This window comes from Scleropages formosus, chromosome 16, assembly GCF_900964775.1.
Source record: "Scleropages formosus chromosome 16, fSclFor1.1, whole genome shotgun sequence".
In the NCBI taxonomy this organism is placed as follows: domain Eukaryota; kingdom Metazoa; phylum Chordata; class Actinopteri; order Osteoglossiformes; family Osteoglossidae; genus Scleropages; species Scleropages formosus.
The window spans coordinates 25,824,448-25,850,088 of NC_041821.1; the positions used below are offsets into that span (position 1 = coordinate 25,824,448).

At 42.0% G+C, this 25,641-nt stretch overlaps 1 protein-coding gene across 1 annotated transcript; it reads left to right on the forward strand.

The window, feature by feature from the left end:
• Nucleotides 1-511: 511 nt before the first annotated feature.
• Nucleotides 512-23,773, forward strand: LOC108919683 (cullin-1-like). The gene is made up of 22 exons (XM_018727886.2): nucleotides 512-728; nucleotides 10,894-11,259; nucleotides 12,055-12,232; nucleotides 12,497-12,664; nucleotides 12,752-12,802; nucleotides 13,180-13,270; nucleotides 13,470-13,633; nucleotides 13,859-14,021; nucleotides 15,105-15,235; nucleotides 15,928-16,035; nucleotides 16,176-16,282; nucleotides 18,763-18,811; nucleotides 20,590-20,721; nucleotides 21,010-21,127; nucleotides 21,481-21,557; nucleotides 21,822-21,953; nucleotides 22,107-22,199; nucleotides 22,341-22,388; nucleotides 22,478-22,560; nucleotides 22,715-22,820; nucleotides 22,896-23,009; nucleotides 23,118-23,773. The coding sequence occupies exons 2-22, from the start codon at nucleotides 11,120-11,122 to the stop codon at nucleotides 23,196-23,198; spliced, it is 2,334 nt and encodes a 777-aa protein (XP_018583402.1). The 5' UTR covers nucleotides 512-728; nucleotides 10,894-11,119; the 3' UTR covers nucleotides 23,199-23,773.
• Nucleotides 23,774-25,641: the final 1,868 nt, after the last annotated feature.

Genomic DNA, 25,641 nt, shown 5'->3' on the forward strand with positions numbered 1-25,641 from the left:
GAAAGTTTAGACTTGTGTATAAATATTTATGATGCATTATATTAAAGTGATTTAAACAACGTTCATATTTAGAAATTTATAAACATTAAAAAAGCAAACATGCTTTTCACAAGTAAACACATTTAGTAACTATTTATTGGACATTGATTAATGTATTCTCTGTAAATATAACACTGCCAAAAAAGATCAGAATATGTGTGCTTTTGCTAAGCAGATCATTAGGAGAACAGCACTGCCACTGGTGTTTCAGAATTCAGGTTTCGACAACAGGACTGAATTAAAAACCATTCCGTTTTAGTACAGTATCAGGGCCACGCACCTGGAGCACTGTAAGCTATGGAAAATGCAAACACTTCAATGTTTTCAGCGTATTAAAATTAACGAAAGTCCAATAGCCATGCTGGACTGCACTAAGGACGAAAGTGAGGCGAGGAACCAATGTTTTGTTCGGGTCTTGTTCTATACGGGAGGGCTTCTGCGGACACTGCTTGTAGTGACGTAACCAGTTTTTTTTCCCTACACCGCAGCAGTAGCAGAGACTGAGTACGGTGCGCGAGCGCGGCCAAGCGACCGAGGGGCACTCGGGGCTTCGGAGCCTTTTCGCAGGAGAAGGGGGCTCCAGTCAGCTCAAAAATTAATTTGTGGGAAATAAAACAACGCGTATTTGTGTCTGTGGCTTTACATTACTCGGAGCACGACATCGATCGATCCGGGCCAACGGAATAATGGTAAGGCTAAACATGTTGTATGGAATTCCAGTGGCACGAGTGGGTGTTTTTATGTTGCCAGATATACTAGTTTGTGAATAAACAAGACGGGCACCACGGACTCGGGGAGCGGGATGTCGAGCTGTCGACTGCCTGGACTCGCAGGGCCACGCTCCGTCCAGCCAGCGGCGGCGGCGGCGGCTCGGTCCCCGGAAGGTCTCCAGCCAGTTCGGTCGCACGAGGAGCGAATAAAGTCTAGAAGGACGCGCATTGGCCGCTCGACAACATTTCCGCGCGGCGTCGCGTCCGTCGCATCTCCGGGAAGAGCGAACCGCCTGCTGCTCTGCTCACTGCTGCAGTTATTGTTAGAGAGTGCGCCGCTCAAACTTAGTTGTACCGCGGTCTAGTGCAGCTTTTTTTCAAATTCAAGTCAACCAACGCCCCTCCGTCATTCAGCTGATCAGTATAGTTCCTTTAGTTTACAGAGTGTCGTTTTTTTTAACAAACTTCAAAAAATACACCCGAATACTCGAGCAGGAGGCGAACTCTTGTTTTTCTCCCCCACTGCACCGGCCGCTCCATGTATGGGGGCCCTACTAGCTAGGTTAGCTGAGCTGGGATCCATATATCTGTCCACATAGAGTACAGCACAGTAAGATTCAGTGCAGTAGGCAGATTAGTCTAGAGAGGTTATTAGAGCTGCTATCTTTGGACCCACAGGTCGCAGGTTTGAGTCTCACCTCCTCGAGGCTCCAGCTGCTTTGAGCAAAGTATTTACCCTGAATTGCTCCAGTAAAAACTACCCAGCTGTATGAATGGGTAAATAATTGTAAAGTCGCTTAACACTGTAAGTTGCTTTGGTTTGGAGCCTCAGCTGAATGAATAAATGTGAAAATGTATGTAAGTACAGTACATCAGAGTACAATTAGAGTACAGTTCTGTCCCTCTGCCACCTTCCAGGTGAAGGCCACACTGGGGCTGTCATATTAATACACCCTTAATTAATATATGAATTTGTCTTCACATAGGTTGAAAACTTGGGACAGTGAGCCTGAAGGTAAATCTATTTTATAAAGAAGCAGTTCATACAGTAGTAGTTGGAGTTGCTGCCTTCAGAGCTGAAGCTGACCAGTTATGCCACCTAATGCTGTAGTGCTCTGAAAGTTTCTCTTGTTAAAATTACCCTGCTATATAAATGAAAAGTGTCCCCAAAATGAGTAAATTTAATCTTAATATGCTGACTTGTAAAGGAAATTAAATGTGAGGATGGCCGTGATGTAGCACCGATGCTTGTTTGAAGATGTGTCTATAGACTATGGTGTGCTTGGAGGACAGTCACCTTGCAGACTAGACTTTCGTTTAAAAAAAAGTTTCTTTCAGAGATATCCAGGCTTTTTTTTTTTTCTTTAAGGATAGGTCTTTGAAACTGGGGCCAAAAGGATAGAATTGCCTAGTTGAATGCAAAATACTCTAAATTTGTGAAGCCTTCATTTGTGTCGTCGGTTATCTGAAAAGTTTTCACAAAATCTGGCAGATTTATTTATTTTTATAGAGCGCTCTTCTCGCACAGTGACACAGAGCGCTTTAACACAGGCGTACAGCAAGAAAAATTGATACAAACAAAGAAGACAGTCAACTAATGGCTACCATAATGAAGAACTTATTATAGAGCTATAAGTATACCTACTGGCCACCGGGGAAAGGAACAAAAACTCCCAACTGAAGGTTGAGGGAGAAAAAAACCTCTGGAGATCCACGGGCCACATAATATAATAATAATACCTTGGAAGGCACCGCAGCTAAAATGAATGTAAAGAGTGACATGTCATGTTTAATTGATGGCTCCACCTGACAATATTATAATGTATGCTAGTTAATTTTAAGATTGATGCAATAAATTCCAGGATTAAAATCCTCCATCCGTCCAATTTCCACTTCTTCTGAACAGGGTTGGGAACCGGAGCCTATCCCAGAAGCAGTGGGCACGTGGCTGATGCGGTGGTGTACGCCCTGGATGGGATTCCACCAGTTTAAAATGAAAGATTAAAAATATTAAAAAGTGTTACCCAGTTGTGTTGTTTGAATCCAGCTCTCATGGCTGTATGGGCTGTTTCAATTCCTCTAAGTTTCATTCTAGTACAGTTTTGTTTGTGGTCTGGCCCAGAATACAAGCTATACTTGTAAAGAATGAGGCAGTAGCAATTTTTACTGATTGTTATGAGTGAATTATTATCATTGCTTAAGTGTCAGTGTTACTATAATTATGACAAAATGGATTATTTTCATTAATATTCTGATTAAATATATCTGTGAAATGGCAAGGTGACAGTGTATTAATGTGTATGATTCTGGGAAACCTTCAGCAGCGCAAATGTGAATACATTATTTTTATTTAAGCATTTACTAATTTAGCTGTCTCTTAGCTTAAAAATGTATTTTTTTAGAGAAATCTAAAATTATTTACCCACTTATACAGCTGGATAATTTTTACTGGAGTATTTCAAGATAAGTACCTTGACTAGTGATAGCACTGCAGTAGGTGGGATTCAAACATGTAACCCCCCCCCCCAATTTATGCATTATGCATACCATCTTTTTTTTTTTTTTTTTTAAGTGGTACGGTACTTGCCCACTTATTTTATACACACTGCGGTATTAAGGGCAGTTTATGCGTTTCCACAATAACGGGGTCATATGCTGGGCAAGTAAGGACAGCTGTTATGATTTCATTTTTCCTCTCTCCCATGTACACAGGTCACACTTTGGTACAAAGCACAATGGTATAGAAACTGCAGTTCTGAAATTTAAGCCTATTTTAGTGTAGTAAAGTTTCCTAAAGTTAAGTGTAAGGTCAGAGTACTGAATTTCTTCAATGGTTAATTCGGTGTGTCTCATAACACACATTGAAGGTTCCCGAGACCTTACTGTGTCCTGCATTTTTAGTAAATATGGAAATTTGATCCTCTCAATTTTTGTATCATACCAATGCAGCCACATAGAACAAGCTTTTTCTGCAAATTTCTTCAATTTTTTTAAAAAAATTTTAGTGAAATGCACCTTTTTTCCTCCAAGTTGTACTTTACTTTCGAGGAAAGCATCTGTTAAACGATATAAATCCAAAAGAATGTCACGGCAACATTTCTGTCCAAAGACATTTAACCGACTGTAAATCCACAAAAAATCAGCACGAAATGCATATTGCCCAGTTATTCATCACCAAGGGTACCCTTAATGGTGGATTTCGGTGTGGCCGAGGTTAGGGGTACAGATAATGGATCATTGTAATGCACCGAGAACTTCTGTTCTTAGTGGGAACAGCAAAAGAAACAGCTCTTCAGGGTTTGTGGCAAGACCCTCTTTAATGTTTCTTACTCTTCATTACCATCATCTTCCTACATTACTGTGGATTTCCTCAGAGGAGATTCTTGGCTACCCTGACCCCAGGATGCCAGGAACTGCCTGGTTTTGGTGATAAAAATCTGGAAAAAAAAGTTTTTTTTCATCTTGCTTCATAATGCTAGAAGCAAATTATTTTCATTGCTGAGGTCATGACTGGAATTCGTTTAATTTTTGGTACATTGTTTTGATAATCTTACGTTTTGTGTTAAGTGGTAATTAAGAAAAAAGTTCCTAAAATTTCCAGCCTGACACTGGTGTTGGCCAAATGCAAGTAAAGGGATTTTACATTTACATTTATTCATTTAGCAGACACGTCTTCTCCAATGCGATGTATGTCTCCAAGAACAATAGAAAAAGTGCATTATATCAACAGGAGGAGACATTTGGATGCAGACATGTAATTCTTGAGTAAAATTTGTCACGTTCCACCATATGAACCAGTGTACATTACACCTGCTGCATATAGGCTTTTCAATTATTAAATTATGAAGCATTTTTAAACCTACACGTTTATTGAGCACTGGGAGAAGTGAAGCTGAAAGAGGTAAGTTTTGATTCCCTTCTTAGATGTAGAGTGAGATTTGGCAGTTCTGAGTGAGAAGGGGTGGTCTTTCCATCGCATCGGAGCCAGATGCAGACTGATTGGGTTGTAGTGATTGATCAGGTCTTGTAGATATCACCGATAGGTTTTATGCAATGGTTATGCAAGTGTAATGTCTTTCAGCATTGCAGCATGTGCTGTTCCTTTTCGGCTTCAGCGCACGGTGGAAGGTCAGATTCTGTAAGATATTTCCCGTTCAGGTCAACAAGTCGCGCACCTACGCAGTTATATTACATTGGCCTGTAGTTTAAGAGGGTTCATCTTTGTACATTAATGTGTTGCAGCCGCATGCTGTTTGTGTTGTGCTGCCAATGTCCGTGTCTTCTTGGATTCTGACTTTTTGAGCAGGAATGCTTTGTTATATGAGAGAAGCCATGGACTTGGTTTGTGATAAATATTTTTGTTTCACTCTGAAGACAGTAAAGAGTGAGGTGCCGCTTAAGGTTAGACATGACTTTTCATGTAATTTGTAAAGGTGATGTGATTAGGCATGTTTCATGATATGATGTGAATGAAGAATTTGTAGTCACACCTGGCTCTGAAGTGGTAAATATCATAATCCTATTTTTATCAATTGGTAGAAATTGGGCACATATGTAGATTTAACAAGTCTTCACACCAATTAATTTCATATGAAGGTGGCATAAACCAGTTTCCAGATTATTATGCTGTGTATTCAGTGTTCTGTTATAATAAAATCTATGTGAGAAAATATGAGAGGTTTCTCATTGCATGGCGTTGGCCAATAGTGAAATATTTCAGCAAAACCATATGCTATGCTGCTCTGTCAGGTTTTCCCCTTCCTTGTCACTTTCTGGTTCTACAGGATTTTCCCATTATTAAACAGAAAATTAATTTATTCTAATAAAAACTGTGTCCATTGTTAAATTACTAACCTTGAAAGCTAAACATGGCTGTTTATTTCTTTAAGGTTCCACCTCAAATTAATGTATTTAGTGACACTACCTTGTTGCAGAAGAATGTTTAAGGTTTTTTTTTTTTGTTGTTTTTTAAATGTTTAAGCTCGAATGTGGTTTCTGTCTTTTCCACGAAAGCTGTTTAAAGCCTGATATGAGCCACATTTTAACAGGTTGTCCCTGAAAAGGCCGTTGAGCATTAAATTTTTTCGTCCTTTTAAGGTGTTTCCAGGAAACATGGAACAAATGATCATTTTGTAGGGATCCCATACATGTCATTAAGCTTCTTTTCCCCAAACACCACCACAGAAAGGCTGGAAGTGCCTCTGAAACCGCCATCCTTTCTGTTGCTAATCGATGGCAGTGTTGCCTTTTTTTCCTCGTAAATGGGCACGTCTCTGGTCCCGCTGCTAAACAATTAATAGCAGCTGTGAAGGGAGTTTTGTTGGAGGGGTGTAAACCCCTGCAAGGCCTGTCCACTCACCGCAGCTCTCCATCTGTGCCCTCTCCCAATGAGAAAGGCGCCACATTACCGATTCTGCTCCAGGGCTCTGTTGCCATGGTTACTGGGCGAGAACACTAGGTTGCAAAAAGAAGGTGGTGCCTTTTTAGGGAGAAATGATGCTGGGATGTGTCTCGCTGTGTGCTCTTCCCTGTGTTCATGGGGAATACGGTATGGCTCATCGTGACAATCTGAGTGGTTTTTTTTTTTTTTAAACTCATTAAACCATAACTGACCTTAAAGGCCACCTGAAAGATCAGTCCCAGTGAAGAGTAATAAAAAGAGATTATTACTTATACTTTTGTTATTTAAAGGTTGGAAACTTTATTGGGCTTTGTTTTTTTTTTTTTTTTCCATTTTAAATAACAAATAATGACCCCAGTTGTATGGCATGGACCTTAGTGTTCTCAAAGTAATAGAGTACTTACTGTGGGCTTTGACTTGATTAAATATTTCTGAAACGAGCATCTGTCAGGTATAATGACTGGCTGAGTATGAGGGCAGTGGTGGATCGAGTGATGCTGTGAGCCGGTGAGCGCAGCCAGGTGCCTACCTCGTCTCAATGGCAGGGATTAGGACCCCATTTCCCATGTCGGAGATCAGAGCAACACAAAGCTCCCCCAGCAGATGGTTTGTCATCTCCCATCTGTGCGAACGTGATGAACAGGCTGTCTGTGAAGCCTGCTTCGTTACCACCATGGGCAGCTCAATGCGACCATTGGAAAGGTTCTTCAATGTGCAGGGACATGCAGCTGGAAGAAGCAACAGCCTCTTGTGTGCATCGTTTTGGAGACACTTGGTTGTTTTTGGAGTTGAGTTTAGATGATAAAAACAAAGAAAATAATGGGCGCAGGTGGCACAGCGAGTACTGCTGCTGTCTCACAGTGCTTAGGTGGTGTGAGAGGACGTAGGTTCGATCCCCGCTCAGTCTCCCCATAGCGTGTGAGTGACAGTCTTCCACTGATGTATGGATGGTTTTGAGTGTTTTAGCAGGCATTGTAAATAGTGTATCTAGAAGTATAAGTTACCTTGCTGAATAAGGCGTTTAGGCTGATAACACTACAGAGTTCATTGGAAATCGTTTTGGACAAAAGCTTATGCTAAATCAATGTAAATAATGTAAAAATACATCACCTTACCCATTTATGTAGCCAGTTTTTGGATAAAACAAAGGTCAAAGAATGGTTTTGATAAGACAATAATTTTGTTAGGGTTGGATGTTATGATGAGTTTTAAAGCTCAAGTGAAAAGTGTAAAGGTGAAAAAGCTAATATGTGGTCACCTTCTAGTTAGTTCTCAGGTGTGGGAAAGAAATAAGTTCTATATATTACTAAAGGTGGCAGTAGACTATTTTAGATGTAATTCTGTGTCATGTTGGTTATATTTTCTGCTTGATTTTAATCCGTTTTACATATTTTGCTGCAAATATTCCAATTTCCTCTTTGAATTCATTATTATTATCATAACCGTTTGTCCCAGACGGGGTCGCGGGGAACCGGAGCCTACCTGGCAACACAGGGCGTAAGGCCGGAGGGGGAGGGGACACACCCAGGACGGGACGCCAGTCCGTCACAAGGCACCCCAAGCAGGACTCGAACCCCAGACCCACCCGAGAGTAGGACCCGGTCCAACCCACTGCGCCACCACGCCCCCTCTTTGAATTCATTAATATTTTTTATTTAATTGATGAAATTGACACTTTTCAGTTTTGAGAAGTGTCAATTTCTACATGAGTAGAATCGCCAAGGAAAGATCAGCCTTTGGAAATGAAAATGAATATGATTACTGATGTTGCACAGTTGTTGTTGTTTACTTTTCTGATATATGCTCTGTTCCAATTCAGAATTGAAATTCACTTTTTTGAGTATTTCTTTTTTTCTTTTCTTTGAGTGTGTTAGCAAGCATTTCTGTATATAGGTACTTGGAGTGCTGAATCATGTTGACTATTGCAATTGCATGGATAGTAGGTACCTGGTATACCTGGTACCCCTGGGGTCAGTTAACGTGTTTCTAAAGCCACAGGGTCTGGGGCCTCTGCTGCAACTGAGTGGAACACCAGGGTGAGGGTTTCTATATTTAGGAAGGGGAGAACCATTTCTGGGCAGCACTGCTCCTGCCAGCCCACAGAACCGTGGCCACCTGCAGTGCAAAGCACAGCAGCATGTGAACATGTGAGACCCTATCCAAGTCTCAACCTTGATCCCCAGAGCTCACATAACAGAGCTGGAGAGGGAAATATGACCAGTGTGGCTTGTGTGTAAACAAAGACCTTGACTATGAGTTCTCGTCTTGGTAAATGGATGCTTTGTACAACCCATTTGGCATAGCACTCCTAACAGTGAGGTGCAGTAAGGGAGTTATCTGTGCGAAAATGATGAGTAGGATGTGCTCTGCGTAAGACTTTTGGTGGTGATGCTTATTATTTTTATAATTTCCTGCAATGCTTGATGGACAGCAGCTTGCTACTATGACCTCAGAATATCGAGGACTGAGATCCAGCCACCTGTCGGGAACCGTCAAATTTGACAGTTTGCTCTTCCACTTAATCAGTCAAGAGCATGGAAGTAACAATTTACTCAAGTCTCTGCTTCTTCCAACATGATAAAGGGATAAACCCCATTCTGCAGGTACCTCCTGCATAACAATTACACAATCTGCCGATATCTCGCAAGGCTCCTGCTCCAGACCAAAGTGATATCTTGCCTGGACTGCTGCAGCTCCCTCCTGACTAGTCTTCCAGCTTCCACCACAAGTCTATCCAGCTGATTCAGAACATCACTGCACAAGTTGCTTGACTTACTAAAGCATTCTCATGTATCTCCCATTGTTTTCACGTTGCTGTTCATATCAAGGGTCTAGTTATGGCCTGCAGTGAAAAACTGTCAAAGGGTCAGCAACCCAATACCTTCAAGGCCTGATCACTCCTCACACCTCAGCAAAATTACTAGACTTTTCCATTTCTTGCTGCTTGGTGATCTTACTCACAAGGGATTCAAAATTAAAAGTCTGCAATTTCTTAGTTTTGGCTCTAGTGTGGTGGAATGAGCTCCCTCTATTCCTCCGAACTGCTGAATCCCATTCAGTATGTAAGAATATGAATTCCCATCTTTCATACTCACTTCTCTCATGACATCCTAATAAGTGCATGACTTTCATCACCATCTCAGCCACCCTTTTATTTGCTGTCAATTCTTCAGGTAGTTTTGGGTATTGTGCACTGCAAAAGGATGGTAAGGAACAAGATTAGTCAGCCGCATTTCTGTTGGTAAAGTTTTTTTGCCTGTTGTGAAATGTGCTTTGTTTACTCTGTATTGTACATTGCTTTTAGGAGAAGCATTGAAATGAATGAATACATGTAGAATGTCTGTAGATATTCTCAAAATTACAAATTGTGCCCTGAGAATGATCAGGCATCATACTGGATTCAGTCAAAAAATCCATGGCAAAAAAATGTTAAAATATCTTAATTTCATCTTTCATAACTAAGTTTAATTTTTTATCTTCTGTTTGGCTATCTTTACACGCAGTTCCATCTCTTACTGAAAAAGCTGTATGTAAACCAGGCCCATACTTTCATAATATTTCTAAAGTAGTGCAGGTTGTCTATATTTATACTCTGAGACATGTATGATCTAGTTTGAACACTGTTTGCTTCCTTACAACTAATCGCATAAATAAAACTCTAGAATGAAAAAATAAATGTAAAGCTTTGGCTGCTGTGATCTTATTTGACTGCATAGGTGTGTTTCATATGAAAATAGTCTTAGCAGAAATGCGCAATTTCTATTTTAACAGGGTTGTTCTTTTCCTTTCTTTGGAATGTTATTACAAAGAATAAAGGCAGCTTTTGATGCCTTGACTGCATTGTGTGAAAGTTATTTGAGGAATGTTGGCTCTTTCTAGGATGATATCCCTAGCAACAGACTGTGGAATTTACTGGCCGAGCAGATAATTTAAAAGCCAGTTCACACCCTTGGTGCACCAGGTAGCATAATGTTCAGGTACTTGGTCTAAAGGTTGCTCTCTTTTCCAGATAATACTGTAGTTTACTTGAGTAAGAATTTAACCCTGAATTCATACAGTAAAATGTCCAGCTGTATAAGTGAGTTTATGGAGAAAAGTATCAAGCCCCAACCCTAAGCAAGTAAATAACAATTTATACAGATGTTTATTTACCCTGTAATTTGGATAACCAGGCATTTTGTTCAACCTTTCACACTATGGAGCATGTTGACCACCAGTTGTTTATAAAAATAGCTGTCACTTTCCCCCAAGGCAACTTAGTGTTTTGCTGCTTGAAGTGTTTACTCTTTTATACAGCAGGGTCTTTTTTTCTGGAGCAATTCAAGGTAAATACCTTGCTCAGGGATATTACAGCAAGAGGTGCAATTGCAAGCTGAGTCCTTTGAATGCAAGGCAGCAGTTCTACCCATATTGTGACAGTATGTAACAAACAGCTCACATATTTAGATTTTCTGTATAGTAGTCTATGAAGGTGAATTTCATAGCTTTCCTTTTTTACACAGCTGGACTTTTAACTGAACCCTTTCAGGGTTTCTTTTAGTTTCTCAGAATGTGAAAAGGACATTTTTTCTGGCACTTGATCCAACGAATGCTGACACTTAATTTAAGATCCTTAACCACAATACTGCCATCGTAGCTAGGGGTGAGGGCGGGTGAAAGTCAGTCTTGTGCAGTGACCCCATTGTCTCTGTGACATCTGCAGGGCGGTTGTGCTGATGGTCATTCCAGCTCTGTGTGTTTCAGGTCTTCTGGTGCAGTGACCTCCTGGTCACTGTGTGAAGGGAGCCGCTGAAGCCCCCACGGGAACCCTAAGGAGAGGGGACTCTGACATTCTTTTGGTCCTGTGCCATCATACCTGCCACGCCTCATGGAGTAGCAGCTCCTTGACCATTTTCATCACATACGAAGATCAGGGAAAACAGTGCCGGGGTCAGTTTTCTCAAAAAGTGGATCCGGCAACCGAGAGAACATGTCATCCAACAGGAACCAGAACCCCCATGGGCTGAAGCAGATCGGGCTGGACCAGATCTGGGATGATCTTCGGGCAGGGATACAGCAGGTGTACACCAGACAGAGTATGGCCAAGTCTCGCTACATGGAGCTCTACACGTATCCTGCTGTGTGCTCTTGAGGTGGACAGGTGGGGTGGGACAGTATAAAAGCAGGCAGCACCTTTTGGTCATGAATTTGTTGCCATTGTCTCTTTCATTTCGCGGTTAGAAAGAAAGTGTAATTTTTACATTAGAAACCAGGTAGACCGAAGGATATGGTTTACTTAACAGGGGAGCCAAAGGCATGGTGCTGACTACACCCTAAACCCAAGATCAGTACCTGAGCTCTGTATTGTGGAGATTCATAATTCATCTTCCTGAGGTTTGTTCAGGAGAAGTGCGGTTACGGCACATGGTACACATTTATTGCATTGAATGGACAAACTGAAGTATGTGGAGGACAAAACCCTGAAGTAGCTAGGTACTGAATTTCTCAGAAATGTTGGCTTCCTCTCATTCTCATTGTCCCCTTATGGTTCCATTGACTTCATGGTAAGCAGTTTCTTGCGGAATTCAAGCAGTGTGGACCTCATCCAGAATTAGTTGGAGCAGCAGGTGGTGGCGCTGGGCTGTTGGTGCTCCATACTTCCCCTTTGTGTGATGTGTGGAAAGTAGAGGCTGAACAGTTGACAGTTGGGACAAAACTGCTTGAATTCAGAATTTTACAAAACAAACGTAATGACAGGAAAGTACTGTTGGTTGCTTACAAATGTCCATGTTGAAATGATTCAGTGCTAGGATGAGCTTGTGGAGAAGAGGTGTCATTTCAGACAGTCTGTTCCATTATGAGGTTGAATTTGAAATGATGCTGTTGTAGGCAAACTAAATATAATGATCTTAACCCACCTGGCAGACATGTTTATAATTACTGCACAAGTGTACATCAGTCGAACCAGGCCCGAGGGGCAGGCGTCCCTGCTTCAAAGCCTTCCAAGAAGACCCCCAGCCCCGGTGGGGCACAGTTTGTGGGGCTGGAGCTCTACAAGAGACTGAAGGAATTCCTGAAGAACTACCTGACAAACCTGCTCAAGGTAGTGTACTCTCCTCATAGTGCTTGTGTGGCGCCACGCATGATGACATGTTCATTAGTTTGTATAAATCAGTTTTTTTGTGTGTTCAAGAGAAAATGTTCACTGTTACTGATTACAGCTCAGCTTGATGCTTAAATAGTGACATTTATGAATGTTAGTCACAACTGGTCATATTTTGTGCCTTGTTCATAAATTCTTGATGGGGTAATCTCACCATACTGGCCTCTGAATGAAAGCAGCCTTTAAGTGTTCTTTTGTTCCTAGGATGGCGAGGACCTGATGGATGAGAGTGTGCTGAAGTTTTACACGCAGCAATGGGAGGACTACAGGTTCTCCAGCAAAGTCCTCAATGGCATCTGTGCCTACCTCAACCGCCACTGGGTTCGTCGTGAGTGCGATGAGGGTCGCAAGGGCATCTATGAAATCTACTCGGTGAGAGAGGCACCTGGTGATGCTTCATAGTGTAAAGGTTGGTGTCTGCTTGGTTGGCTCACTTGAGCTACTTCCTTTGTGTTTCAGCTTGCCTTGGTAACGTGGAGAGAGTTCTTATTTAGACCCGTGAATAAACAAGTGAGTACCCTGTCTGGTGTTCCCCAGAAATGTGGTGGTGCTGAATTGCCGATCATTACATTTACATTTATTAATTTTAGCAGACACTTTTCTACAAAGCGACGTACATCTCCTAGAAAATACAATGTGTTCATTGCATTAGCATTAGCAGAAAGAGACACTTCGATGCAAATGTGTGATTCTTAGATACGGTTAGTGTCTTTCCACCATATGAACCAGTGTTCATCACACAAGTAGCTGCATTAAGGTTTATCCAGATATCGACAATTCCTAATCACCTTCCTAATAATAATTTTTTTTAAAACATTTACATTACACGATCAGATCACAGAACATTTTCAGAACTGTGCAGATGATTTTTTTTTGATTCCCCACAGGTAACAAACGCAGTGCTGAAGCTGATTGAGAAGGAGCGAAACGGGGAAACCATAAACACGCGGCTGATCAGTGGTGTGGTCCAGTCCTACGGTGATTGATGCTTGGCCACTATGATACTGAATTGGCTGCTTCATTGGTTGTCCAGCTCAGGTGTGAAAAGGAGTATATGGGAACATGGTGGTGGAGTGTAGCAGGGGAACAGGTTGTGTTGTGCACCTTTAAATTCCACGCCAAAGTAAGGAGGGAGCAAAGGTGGACATGTTTTGCTGAAGCGTGTTTCCCATTCTAGTTGAACTGGGTCTGAACGAAGATGATGCTTTTGCTAAGGGACCCACGCTGTCTGTATACAAGGAGAACTTTGAGACCCAGTTCTTGGCAGACACGGAACGCTTCTACACCAGGGAGAGTACGGAGTTCCTGCAACAAAACCCCGTGACAGAGTACATGAAGAAGGTAGGGAATTGGTGGATCGGTTATGAGAATGTGTGTCCCAGCTGTCTGGGCTAAGATTAAAATGATTCTTTGTTTGTTATCGATTACCATTTAAGCATTTAAGAAAAAAACCATTCTGCGATTGGGTGCATGACCGATAAAGCATTAATAGTTTAAGACTGTGTTTTAAGGGATAGTTGGGGCCCATTATATTCTTTGTGTGTGTTTCTGTGTGTGCACATGCAGGCAGAGGCACGGCTTCTGGAGGAGCAGCGTCGGGTGCAGGTGTACCTCCACGAGAGCACGCACGATGAGCTTGCGCGCAAGTGTGAACAGGTGCTCATCGAGAAGCATTTGGAGATCTTTCACATGGAGTTCCAGAACCTGCTGGATGCTGACAAAAATGAGGGTGAGGAGATTGTGCACGTCAGGAGAGCACTAGCAACTAACAGGACACAACTTAAGCGGCCTGTTGAGGAGGACCCAAAGGTTGCTGGATCTAGTACCATGAGAACCTCCTGTTGTTGTCCCTTTAAAAAACCACTGAAGTGGATTTAAGAGAAACATCAGTTTAAACAACCTAATAATAGATAAATCGAGACTGTTAGCTTTGTTATTGCTGTGTCCTAGTAGACCCCACTGTCACTGAATTGAATTGAAGACTTTATTGTCATTGTATTGCTGTGCAATACAACAAAACTATAGTGGTATTCCGTGAGTTCTTTAGACAGCAATATAAAACACAAGACTTAAGTATAAAAATAAAAATTTAAACAGATAATACAGTAATAAATGAATAAAGAATACAGTATAATACAATAAAAATCAGGCAGTGTTCAGCTGTTTCACAGCTCTGAGGAAGAAGCAGTTTTCATCTGTGTGTGTGTGTGTGTGTGAGAGAGAGAGAGAATTGTCCTGTATCGCCTTGCAGAGGGGAGCAGTTTAAAGAGGTGTTGTGCAGGGTGACTGGTGTCCCTGATAATTTTGGAGGCTCTGCTCTGACATCTGGACAGATAAATGTCTTCGATTGCTGGTAGCTGTGTGCCCATGATGTTTTCAGCCGTCCTGATGACCCATTGCAGAGCTTTCTCCTGTGCAGCTGGCATACCGTGCTGTAATGCAGTACATCAGTACACTTTCCACTGTACATCGAAAGAAATTCACAAGAAGTTCCTGGGGCAGTCTCGCTCTTCTCAGTCTTCTCAGGAAATAGAGTTGTGCCTTTCCAATGAGTGTGTGGCCCAAGAGAAGTCTTCTGTAATGTTCACCCCTAAGAATTTGAAACTGGGGGCTCTCTGCACAGCCTTGCCATTTATGAGCACAGGACTAGGGTCAGTTCTCTTTTTCTTCCTGAAGTTCACCACAATCTCCTTTGTTTTCCTGGTGTTAAGAAAGAGCTTGTTGGAGCACCAGGCTGTCATTCGTGATTACTGGACATTGCCAGCGCTGGGTTTGCTTTCCTTCTCTGACCTGGTCTCCTTTTGATCTGCAGACCTGGGTCGCATGTACAACCTGGTTTCCAGGATCACCGATGGCTTGGGGGAGCTGAAGAAGCTGCTGGAATCACACATTCACAACCAGGGTTTGGCTGCTATAGAGAAGTGTGGAGAAGCTGCTCTCAATGTACGCACATTCACAACCTTGTTACCTGCGTTATGCCTGAAGTACATTTGGAGATTTCACTGAAACCTAGAGGGTGATGTATTTCAAGTCAACCAGTTCAGTTCAATTCAATTTATTTTTACAGAGCGCTCTTCTCATGCAGTGACACAGAGCACTTTAACACAGACATAACGCAAAAAAACAGATACAAAGAAGACAGTCAACTAATGGCTACCATAATAAAGTACGAGCTATAAGTATGCCTACTGACCACTGGAGAAAGGAACAAAAACTCCCAACTGAAAGTTGAGGGGAAAGAAAACCTCTGGGGGTCCACGGGCCAGTGGTTGCCTACCTCTCCTAGGCATTCTAGGTTAAGTAACAATTGTAAGCCAATTTAACAAGTAATAATAATATTGTTGCTAAATGGTATCTTGCATCTCCAGCTCAGCATGGAACATCTCATTCATCATGGCAGTAAAAAAAAAAAAATGTATAAATAATAAAAATAAAATGTATAATTTGACAAGATTTTCAAAGAATTACTGAGCACATACGATACAGGTTAGGTGATGCAAAAATTTCATATGACAACAGAACATTGCCTGGATCAGGCCAGGGGATGTTCTTCTGGGCTACTGCTTCAACAGGCAAACCTTTGTGCTCTTTTCACGTTTCAGATGTTCTCAGAGTATTTTTCTGTGTCCTCTCAGGATCCGAAAATGTATGTGCAGACAATCTTAGATGTTCACAAGAAGTACAATGCACTAGTAATGTCCGCGTTCAACAACGATGCTGGCTTTGTCGCTGCGCTGGACAAGGTACGATGGTGATGGTTTCCTTTGTGATGAATCAGTGCTGCATTGCACCCAGCAGCTCTTCACTCTTCATTCTGCCCTTTGGTTACTGTAGAATGTGACATCATTAGGTTTCTCAGTCAGTTTGCATCTCATCTCTGCAGGCTTGCGGGCGCTTCATCAACAACAATGCTGTGACCAAGATGGCTCAGTCGTCTAGCAAGTCGCCTGAATTGTTGGCCAGATATTGTGATTCGCTGCTGAAGAAGAGGTACCTAAAACTAGGGCACAGTGCTCCGAAGCAGTTGCGGGTTGGTCATAGAAGTAGCGTGCAGTCCAGCATTTTGGTTTCAGATATCATTAATCCAGTCCAGTATTAATACTCAGGTCTGCACCACACACATTGGATCACATGGGTAATTCACCCTGTTCCTAGATTGCCTTCTGTAGTTTAACCATGAGAAATTAAAGCTTTGTCTAATGGCTAAATTAGCTGTGTGCGATTTTTTTTTTTTTTTAAATTTAATTTTTTTTTTTTAAAAAAAGCTCTTTAGAACGTATACGACATGTGCATATACAATGCATACAAATGCAACACTGGATCACAGTGACATGCAGAATATGGGTACAACTGAGAGTAACACACACACACACATTTTCAGAACTGCTCGTCCCATACGGGGTCGCGGAGCCTACCCGGCAGCACAGGGCGTAAGGCCGCAGGGGGAAGGGGACACACCCAGGACGGGACGCCAGTCCGCCGCAAGGCACCCCAAGTGGGACTCGAACCCCAGACCCACCGGAGAGCAGGACTGTGGCCCAACCCACTGCGCCACCACACCCCCTCTGAGAGTAACATTGAAGCTGTAACTGCAAACATAATACACGGGAAGCAAATAATGTTTCACAGTAGTGATCAGCTGCCGTTGTCCAAGTCAGTGGTCCTAAGATTTAATCACAGGTGAAAAACATCTTCCATGTATAAAGAGAACCATTAATATAGACCACAACTAAAAATTACTGTTATTAAAAATAAATAAAACAGACAAAACTCAGAGATTTCAATGTAATTGTAAACAAGACTGAATTTACATTTAGTTTAAGCATATTAATAACTGCCAACTTAAAATTAACATTTGGGATGCTAATTTAACTGGAAACTGTTAAATATAAATTTAAAATAGTTAACCCTTTAAAATAGTGTTCCGAAGAAGTACAGCCTGTCTACCGCCAGAAAAGTAGCAGCTTCCTTCCATTAGAGAACTTGTCAGCCACCAGCTATGTTTGTGGTTGTCACATATATTTATGTACATATATTTATTGGAATGACAACTCCTAACTAGTACCTTTGCAAATGTACTGCAGCTGGAGATGAGTTTCAAACCACTACAGTACCAGTTGCTGTGGTACTCTTAGTAAAATGCAGAAAGTGAAGAAAACACTATGAAGAAATTGCGGATATATAAGAAACATGGTGAAACACAGGAACCAAAAAAAAAAAAAAAAACGCAAAGCCCAGTAAGAACAGAAGGAACAGAAGTTTTGCTCTCAAGTCTGTCCTTTAGATCAGCAGGAAAGCAGTGGTATACGCCCAGCAGTTAAACATGCAGATCTGTCCTTCATGGAGACACCATAATCAGGCATGAAAATATGAACTTTGGTAGATTTTCCATTGTTTGGAAGCTTTAACGCCTTTTTCAGTTTGGTGTCTTTTCCAGATGATTTCAGCAAGCAGATTGGGTAGAATTGCAGGTGGGAATCTTGATGTTGTGTTTTTTTTCTGCAGCTTCCTTGACGGTCTCTTTGTCGGAAGTCAGAGCAGAAAGCTTCTCGAAAAGGACGGACGTTTAAGTCAGGAGTACGGTTTAGGAGTTAGTGTGCAAAATCAAACGCGGTAGGAGGCAAATCGGCCAGCAGTCCCACCCAGGAACGTAGTTCGTCCTGCGGAAATTGAGGATCGTTTCCTTTGGCGTTCTCAGGCAATCCATCAATCTTCAATTTATTGACAGTTTTTAAATTCCAATTTGTCCAGTTTCGCTTGATTCAACTCGGCTTTCTTCTACAGTGCATTTACTGAGCAAACTTCGCATTCTGCCGTATACTGTATTCAGCCTGGACACAGCGAGTTTCAGCACTGTTTGTGCGATCAGTTAGAGCAATGAGTTTTGTTTCCAAAGCTGCCGCAAAGATGGAAAGTTTCTCTGATTTGGCATCGATTGTACATTGACAACGTCCATCTGTGTTTCCAAGGTTGCTTAGCTTCCATATTCTTCCATCGACCGAATGTCTCATTCGTAACGCTCAGATGGGACACTTAATGGAATGATATCTCTCTCATCCATGTCACCAAATCTACCCCCGAAGGTGAACCGGCACGACTAGCTACAGAACAGGCAGGCAAAGCCTCGATCTCCACCTCTTGATCAAAAACTTCCAATGCGTCCACAGCGACCTTCTTTACTTTTGTGATTTCGACCCCTCTTCCCTCAGTGGTCCCTGCTTTAATTCTTTTCCCTTTTTGAGAGTGTATAGGGGAAGAAATCACAGTAGTTAGATTTTCTCATTATTATTATTAGCCAGGACACATCAGAATCTATTAATTGAGAACTTAGTCACCATAGAGTGAAAAGTTTACAAGTTGTGGGTCTCTGGAGTGGAAACAAGTTTCCTGTGGCCATTTTGAGAGATGGCCACGTGACCAGTTGTGTACGATATAATGTGTATAACATGTTGTGTGTTATTCTGTTCCAGCTCTAAAAATCCAGAGGAGGCTGAGCTGGAGGATACCCTGAACCAAGTGGTGAGTTTGATGCTTGTGAAAAACTGCCTTTAACAGCCGTGTTATAATGGCCAGCCTTTAATACTGGCGAATGTCACATGAAGCAAAGAATCAAAGGTACGTTTATTTTTCATGCTTTTATAAGCATTGCTTCTTGTTCACTTAGAGGCAGGGTAATTATAACATAAATCAGACTGACCTAATTTGTGTTTTTTCAGCACACAGAAATAGACTTAATAGGTGTACAAACTAGAGAAGATGGAGATGCCAACCCTTTGTGACGGAGCACACCTGTCTGTGTCCAAAGGAGTGAATTTGTTCTGCGAAACCACAAATGCCCACTGACGGGATCAAGTTCACATAGTTATAAAAGAGGTTCCTGGGCAGAAAATGTGTGACCTAAAATTAAGTTTAAAAAAAAAAAAAGTAAAATAAATAAAAGGTATCCATCCGTTTATGACAGTGACAGCACAACCTATTATAATATTTGTAGCAATAATTATTATTTCTAGCTTGCCCTTTATTGTTATACTTCCATTTGTTTTTTTGAACTGTTTGCACATCCAGAGCTGCGCGTCCAGAGTTGACCTCACAAGCACAGTAAGAGAGACGTGGTGCACGGGATGGAGACATTTTGATAATTTGGCTCATAGACGTTGATGATATAAAGAAATGAAGGTGTGAGAAGCACTATCACTCTTCAAATCACATGTACACTGTGCCGCCAAGGTGCTGCAGCATTGTGGCAGTGTAGGGATATTTGTGTTTTTCAGGCTGTTCGTATGATTATGGCCACAGGAGCAGGAAACTAGAGGGGAGGGGAACCGATGTGCCCGTTGCTGTTGTTCATTTATTTATTTAAATTTTATTTTGCAAACCCTTTCCTGGCAGCAGGAGGACACGTGTCCCTAGCAGAGAGAAGCTGCTTTGCAGAACTTCCTTGTGTTGTTTGCCAGATTGTTACGCCTCAGCAGTGTCATACCCCAAACACAAAGTCTCACACACCTTGAATCTGTCCTCAGTCCCGCTCTCTGAAAGAACCCAGTCACAATGAGTTTGGCAACCAAGTTAATAGTTATGTTTCTAGTTTTTTTTTTTCTGTAAAGACTTCACGGATTGCAGTTGGAATCCCTTCTCTTGCTGTACTTACCCTGAATAGCTTCAATAAAAACTGGCCAGCTGTATAAACTGGTAAATCATTGTGAGTAAACTAGCAACGAAAGTTGATTTGTGAAAAACTGTTGAATAAATCTGTAAAATGAAATAGTGAATCTGCTCTTTCAGTTGTAATATTAGATTGATATTAATTGATGGTTGTGATTGGTTTAAATTGTTAGTGTGACAGCATGTTATCCTCCCACAGGGCCTTGCGATGGACATAATTATTTCTGCACAAAGTGAAATGAATTTGTGTTCTGTAATTTTCAGTGCTGCCATGAGTGTTTATTCCATGTTTCTTTTGTTGTCGTTGTGTGAAATATGGCTCTGAGATGATGACCCGTGACACAGGAATCACATGGGGTTCACTGTACGTGTGTGATTGTACTGCCTCTTGTATTTGTTGGAGTCATACAAAGTACATTTGAAGTAAAATGACTGCATATCAGGCAAAATTGCTGATGTACTGAATTTATAAACCCATAGTATGAATAAAGGCGATATATTTCCACTTTTTTTTTAATAAAGATTTTAGGGGGAGTATTGTATGTGAAGAAGGAGTGTATTGCCATTTAGCTCTGAAAAAGACAAGCTGCTGGAATCTGATTCAGTGCATCCCTGTCTGGCATTTTCCCTCTCAGATGGTGGTCTTCAAGTACATTGAAGACAAAGATGTGTTTCAGAAGTTCTATGCCAAGATGCTGGCCAAGAGGCTGGTGCACCAGAATAGCGCTAGTGACGACGCCGAGGCCAGCATGATCTCCAAGCTGAAGGTGAGGACACTTGTCCTGTACCTAAGTTCACGGAGGTCTTCTTCCCCCTTGAACGAAGGTTTAGTCTGTGGAGCCTCAGTAAAGCAGTGTCGTGTTCCTCATACACCTCCTGGCTTCTAATCCTTTTTTGTAGTGTTATGTTGAAATAAGTGCTTACTTAATTCTTTCACGTTTGGTTTGTAGCTTTTTTGAAATCTTCAGTATTCAGTAATGTAGTGTACATAGGAACTCTATTTAGCCCTTATAATCAGTGTGGCACCTTCACTGAACGTGAACGTCTCTGTCCAGCAAGCGTGTGGCTTCGAGTACACGTCTAAGCTGCAGCGCATGTTTCAAGACATCGGCGTCAGTAAGGACCTGAACGAACAATTCAGGAAGCACCTCTCCAACTCTGAGCCACTGGACCGTAAGTGGATGTCACTGTCTCCCTGGCTGTTATTTTGTGGAAAGGTGATCAGGAATTGTCTGTTCTGAGTTTTATGCACCTATTCATGTAATGAGCAGCGGTACATAAAGTGGAAAGAAACAAACAGTTTACTTAAGAATCACACATCTGCACCTATGTCTCTCTCTTAATGTAATGCACAAATTGTACTTTCTTTGAGATGTAAGTCGCTTTGGAGAAAAACTTTGCTAAATGAATACATGTAAATGTTAGCAGGGTCATCCAGTGCACCCCTTCCCCCGGAGTGGGGGCAAGCATTGCACTTTTTTTGGGGGACTGTTGTGTTGTAACACTGCGTGGTCCTTGTGTTTCAGTGGACTTCAGTATACAGGTACTCAGTTCGGGCTCCTGGCCATTCCAGCAGTCCTGCACATTCGCTTTACCATCCGAGGTAAGGCGGCTGCAGTCCATTTGGAATTTTACCATAAAGAACTTACAGAAATATTCGAAGATTGGGCTGCCTTGCATGTACAGTTTAGATAGTTTTGTGTCGGGATTTTCCAGTCGTTCAGATCTTTGCTCAGTACAGAGTTCTGTAGCTTCCTGACGTGATGTGTAGTCAAGTCAAGATACCAGCCTGCTGTTTTGCTTTATGTTGCACCTCTGTAACCCATATTCTTTCTTATTTTTCCTTCTACCGCCTACCCTCCTTCAGCTTGAGAGGAGCTACCAAAGATTCACCGCCTTCTATGCCAGCAGACACAGCGGCCGCAAGCTCACCTGGCTGTACCACCTGTCCAAAGGGGAGCTGGTTACCAACTGCTTCAAGAACAGATATACCCTGCAGGTGGGCAGTCCACTCCTTGCATTCCTTGCTTTCCATCTCATTTTATCAGTAGAAATTGTGCAGTTGAAAAGCAAGCTGGGATTGTGTCCCAGTCTGGGAGGTTGTGTATACTGTATGTGTACACGGCCCCCTAACCCCTCTCCCCGCGCCCAGGCATCCACGTTCCAGATGGCCATTCTACTGCAGTACAACACAGAGGACACGTACACTGTGCAGCAGCTCATCGACAGCACACAGATCAAAACGGTGAGTGTGGACACGTGTGTGAAACTCTGTTCCAGCAAGACACCTTTTTCCTGTAATGGATGTTGAGCATTTGTTTGTCTACACTCTCTGCTGCTGTACACTGCAGTGTGTATATTCATGTGCTGCTTTTTTCCCTTACAGGACATATTAGTGCAAGTTTTGCAAATCTTGCTAAAGTCCAAATTACTGGTAAGTGTAAAAATTCACAGAGCTTCTAACTATTGCATAAGATAGAACATAGAATCATGTGCTAATCTCTAATTATTTCTTCTGAACAGGTCCTGGAAGATGAGAATGCCAATGTGGATGAAGTAGACTTCAAGCCAGAAACTTTAATAAAACTTTTCTTAGGTTATAAGAAGTAAGTAGTACGGTTTTGTGATCCTTGTTATTATTGAAGAAAATAAGTGTTAAAGCTTTTCCTTTAAAATTAGTATCATGTAGGCATTGTTGCAATAAAAATAATGTATGTTGTCAAAAATGCGTGACATGTGACATTGTGCTCCTTTCTGCAGTAAGAAGTTGCGGGTCAACATTAATGTGCCAATGAAAACAGAGCAGAAGCAGGAACAGGAAACCACTCACAAGAACATCGAGGAAGACAGAAAGCTGCTTATACAGGCGTGTGTCTACCACACACAATCCAGTCCACCGCAGCACATACTCATATGACTTATTTCTCATCTCTCTGTGCAGGCTGCCATTGTCAGAATCATGAAGATGAGGAAGGTGCTGAAACACCAGCAGCTACTTGCAGAAGTACTGAACCAGCTGTCATCCAGGTTTAAACCGCGGGTCCCTGTCATCAAGGTGCGCCTGATTCTGTCCTGGTGCTAGAATGTCGCCAGCTTCAGCCCTTTTCCTCATGCCTGTGAGCCACGGTGCGGCTGTTTTGTAATGTCGTCTCGTCTCTTTTAGAAATGCATCGACATCTTGATAGAGAAGGAATATCTGGAGCGTGTCGACGGGGAGAAGGACACCTACAGCTACTTAGCATAATTTTTTCCCCACCCCCTTCTAAGTGTCTCTTAAGTGAAACGTCATTACTTTTGCCATTTGGAGAATGGGGTAAGGAGTGCAGCACAGAAGAGGAACAAATGAGCAAAGTAGAGTCTGTATGGCAGCTGGTGAAGTGGGAGTGAAGCTGGGCTTCCCCCCTCGAGTGGAGACCTGGAGAGCTTGTTGGCCTCATACCCTGACGTTACTCACAAACTGCTCAGGATCAACATGACACCTTTTCATATGTAAATATGGACAGCAGTACTTCACCTTTACATTAAGATAGATTCTATACCCTCTGTGGGGAGGGGCTCGCATGCTACTGCATATCTGCTTTTAAGTTAAAGTATAAATAAAATTATCAGCTTTTGAGAACTGCTGCTTACAGTGGCGGTTGTCGTTTAAGAGAATTTCTGAATGCAATTCCGGCAGGACTTTCAGAGAGCAAAGGTGAGTCTGTGCCCTCTGTACTGTCTAATGTGCGTTGTTCCTACAGCGAGAGACATTTGTATAGTGCGTTTCATTTTCTAAATGTGTGAAATAAAAATTGTTTCTCTATGCCGTTCATGTCAGAGTGCTCATTTGGACTCAAGTCCACCATCAGTCATTACTGACAGACCACTGCCAACACCAGAATCTTGTTAGTAAATGGTCCGTTATCACTACGGCCCCTTACTAGAAAGCACATTAACCCAAAAACTGAAAATACTTCCTTCACAGGAAAAAATTGATAGAATCTGCTGCCTGCTAGAAGTGTGTGTGCGCACACACACACAGTCTGAAACCACTTGTCCCAAGCAGAGGGTGCAAGGCTGGAGGGGGAGGGGACACACCCAGGACAGGACACCAGTTCATTGCAAGGCACCCCGAGCAGGACCCAGCCAAGCCTGCTGCCCCAACAAGCCCCCCTTATAGAAGTAAAGAAAATTTAAACCCCAAATATTTCACAGGCAGCCAGAGCTCAGAACTTGTGTTCTTGAGAGGCTGCATCTTGGGGTCATGACTGTTCAACTCGGCTCACAGTAAGATATTGGGCTTAAGTGCATCATGCTGCAAATCATTTTACTTACCCTCCTGTTTTTTAGTCCATGGCTCCATCTGGGACCTGCCTCGCCAGTCAATACTGCCCACCCCAACGGATGTAGAAATGAGTGCAAACCCAACTAGGCTCTGCAGTGTTAAAGGGAAATGCACAAATCATACCTGTAATCAGTCAGATCTTTATATGAATCAATCACTGTGGAAAGGGGGTCCTTCAAATGCTGCATGGGTACCAGGCTGCAGAGTAAAAGGAATAATGTACCGCTACAGAACTCCTCTGCGATTTTCTGAAAGTATGCGATGGTTCCACTAATTATATATCATACAGCCAATTACATATGCAGAAGTTCTGGGGAAAACACAGTATGGCTCTAATCATGGCAAAAATGTACTTCTGGTGAAAGAAAGATGAAACAGTTGACAATCACCTTAATTTCATGGAGCAGTAGGACACCACCTTATTCATATAGTTATCCCCTACCTAAATTGTGAGCCAGGGTTGGCTTGATACTCAAAGTTGGCACATCAAATATGATGCATGGCAGGCATCATGAATTCTCCATGCAGCTACTAATATGCACCAGCAAAAACAGTGGTTTTGTACGAAGTGACTTTACTTTGACAATCACATCTGCATCTGTCTCAATCGTGAAATCCACTTTTGTTTACTTTGACTTTTGTCACATTGGAGAAAAACATTTGTTAAAGGGATAAACATAAATGTCAGCAGCCAGAACAGATTTGCAAAGTGGGAGGCAACAGTGGGGCTGTTATGACTCCCTCTCTCATTGACCTGATCGTGGCAGCATGGGGGCAGTGAACTGGGGTGCCTCATACACGTGGCTAGTTGTTCTCTGAGTTCCCTGGGCAGGAACAGTGACAATACAGCATAAACAAGAAAGTCCAGTAAAAAAAAAAAAAAAAAAAAAAAAAAAAAAAAAAACATGGCCAGGAGTTAGACCAGGGTGTCGGGCTGTCATCTATAGCGCCTTGACCCCATCTTTTACAAGAGAAACATTAATACTGTATGAGGTAATGTAACATCCAATACAAGTGTAATAATCATAATTAGAAATGCAAAATAAAACAATGTAAGCTGCGTGTTATTTACAGACAACCCGTGCATCAACTCAGAGCTGGAGGCATCACATGGATGTGGAAGATAACAGAGGTGGAACTTCACCGATAGCTCAAAACCGGTAGATATAGAATGTGTAGGATCATCTATAGCTTGTTCACCTTCTGTGCACACTTGTAACCCTAACTTAACAGGACCTAAAAGAAATCTCAAAATAAAGCTACAAATAGATCAACCCTTTATTTACAATAACTTAACAGTACGGCAAACAAAAACTAAAGAACACCAATTGCACTGATAAGTAATAACTAAAATTAAAAACAC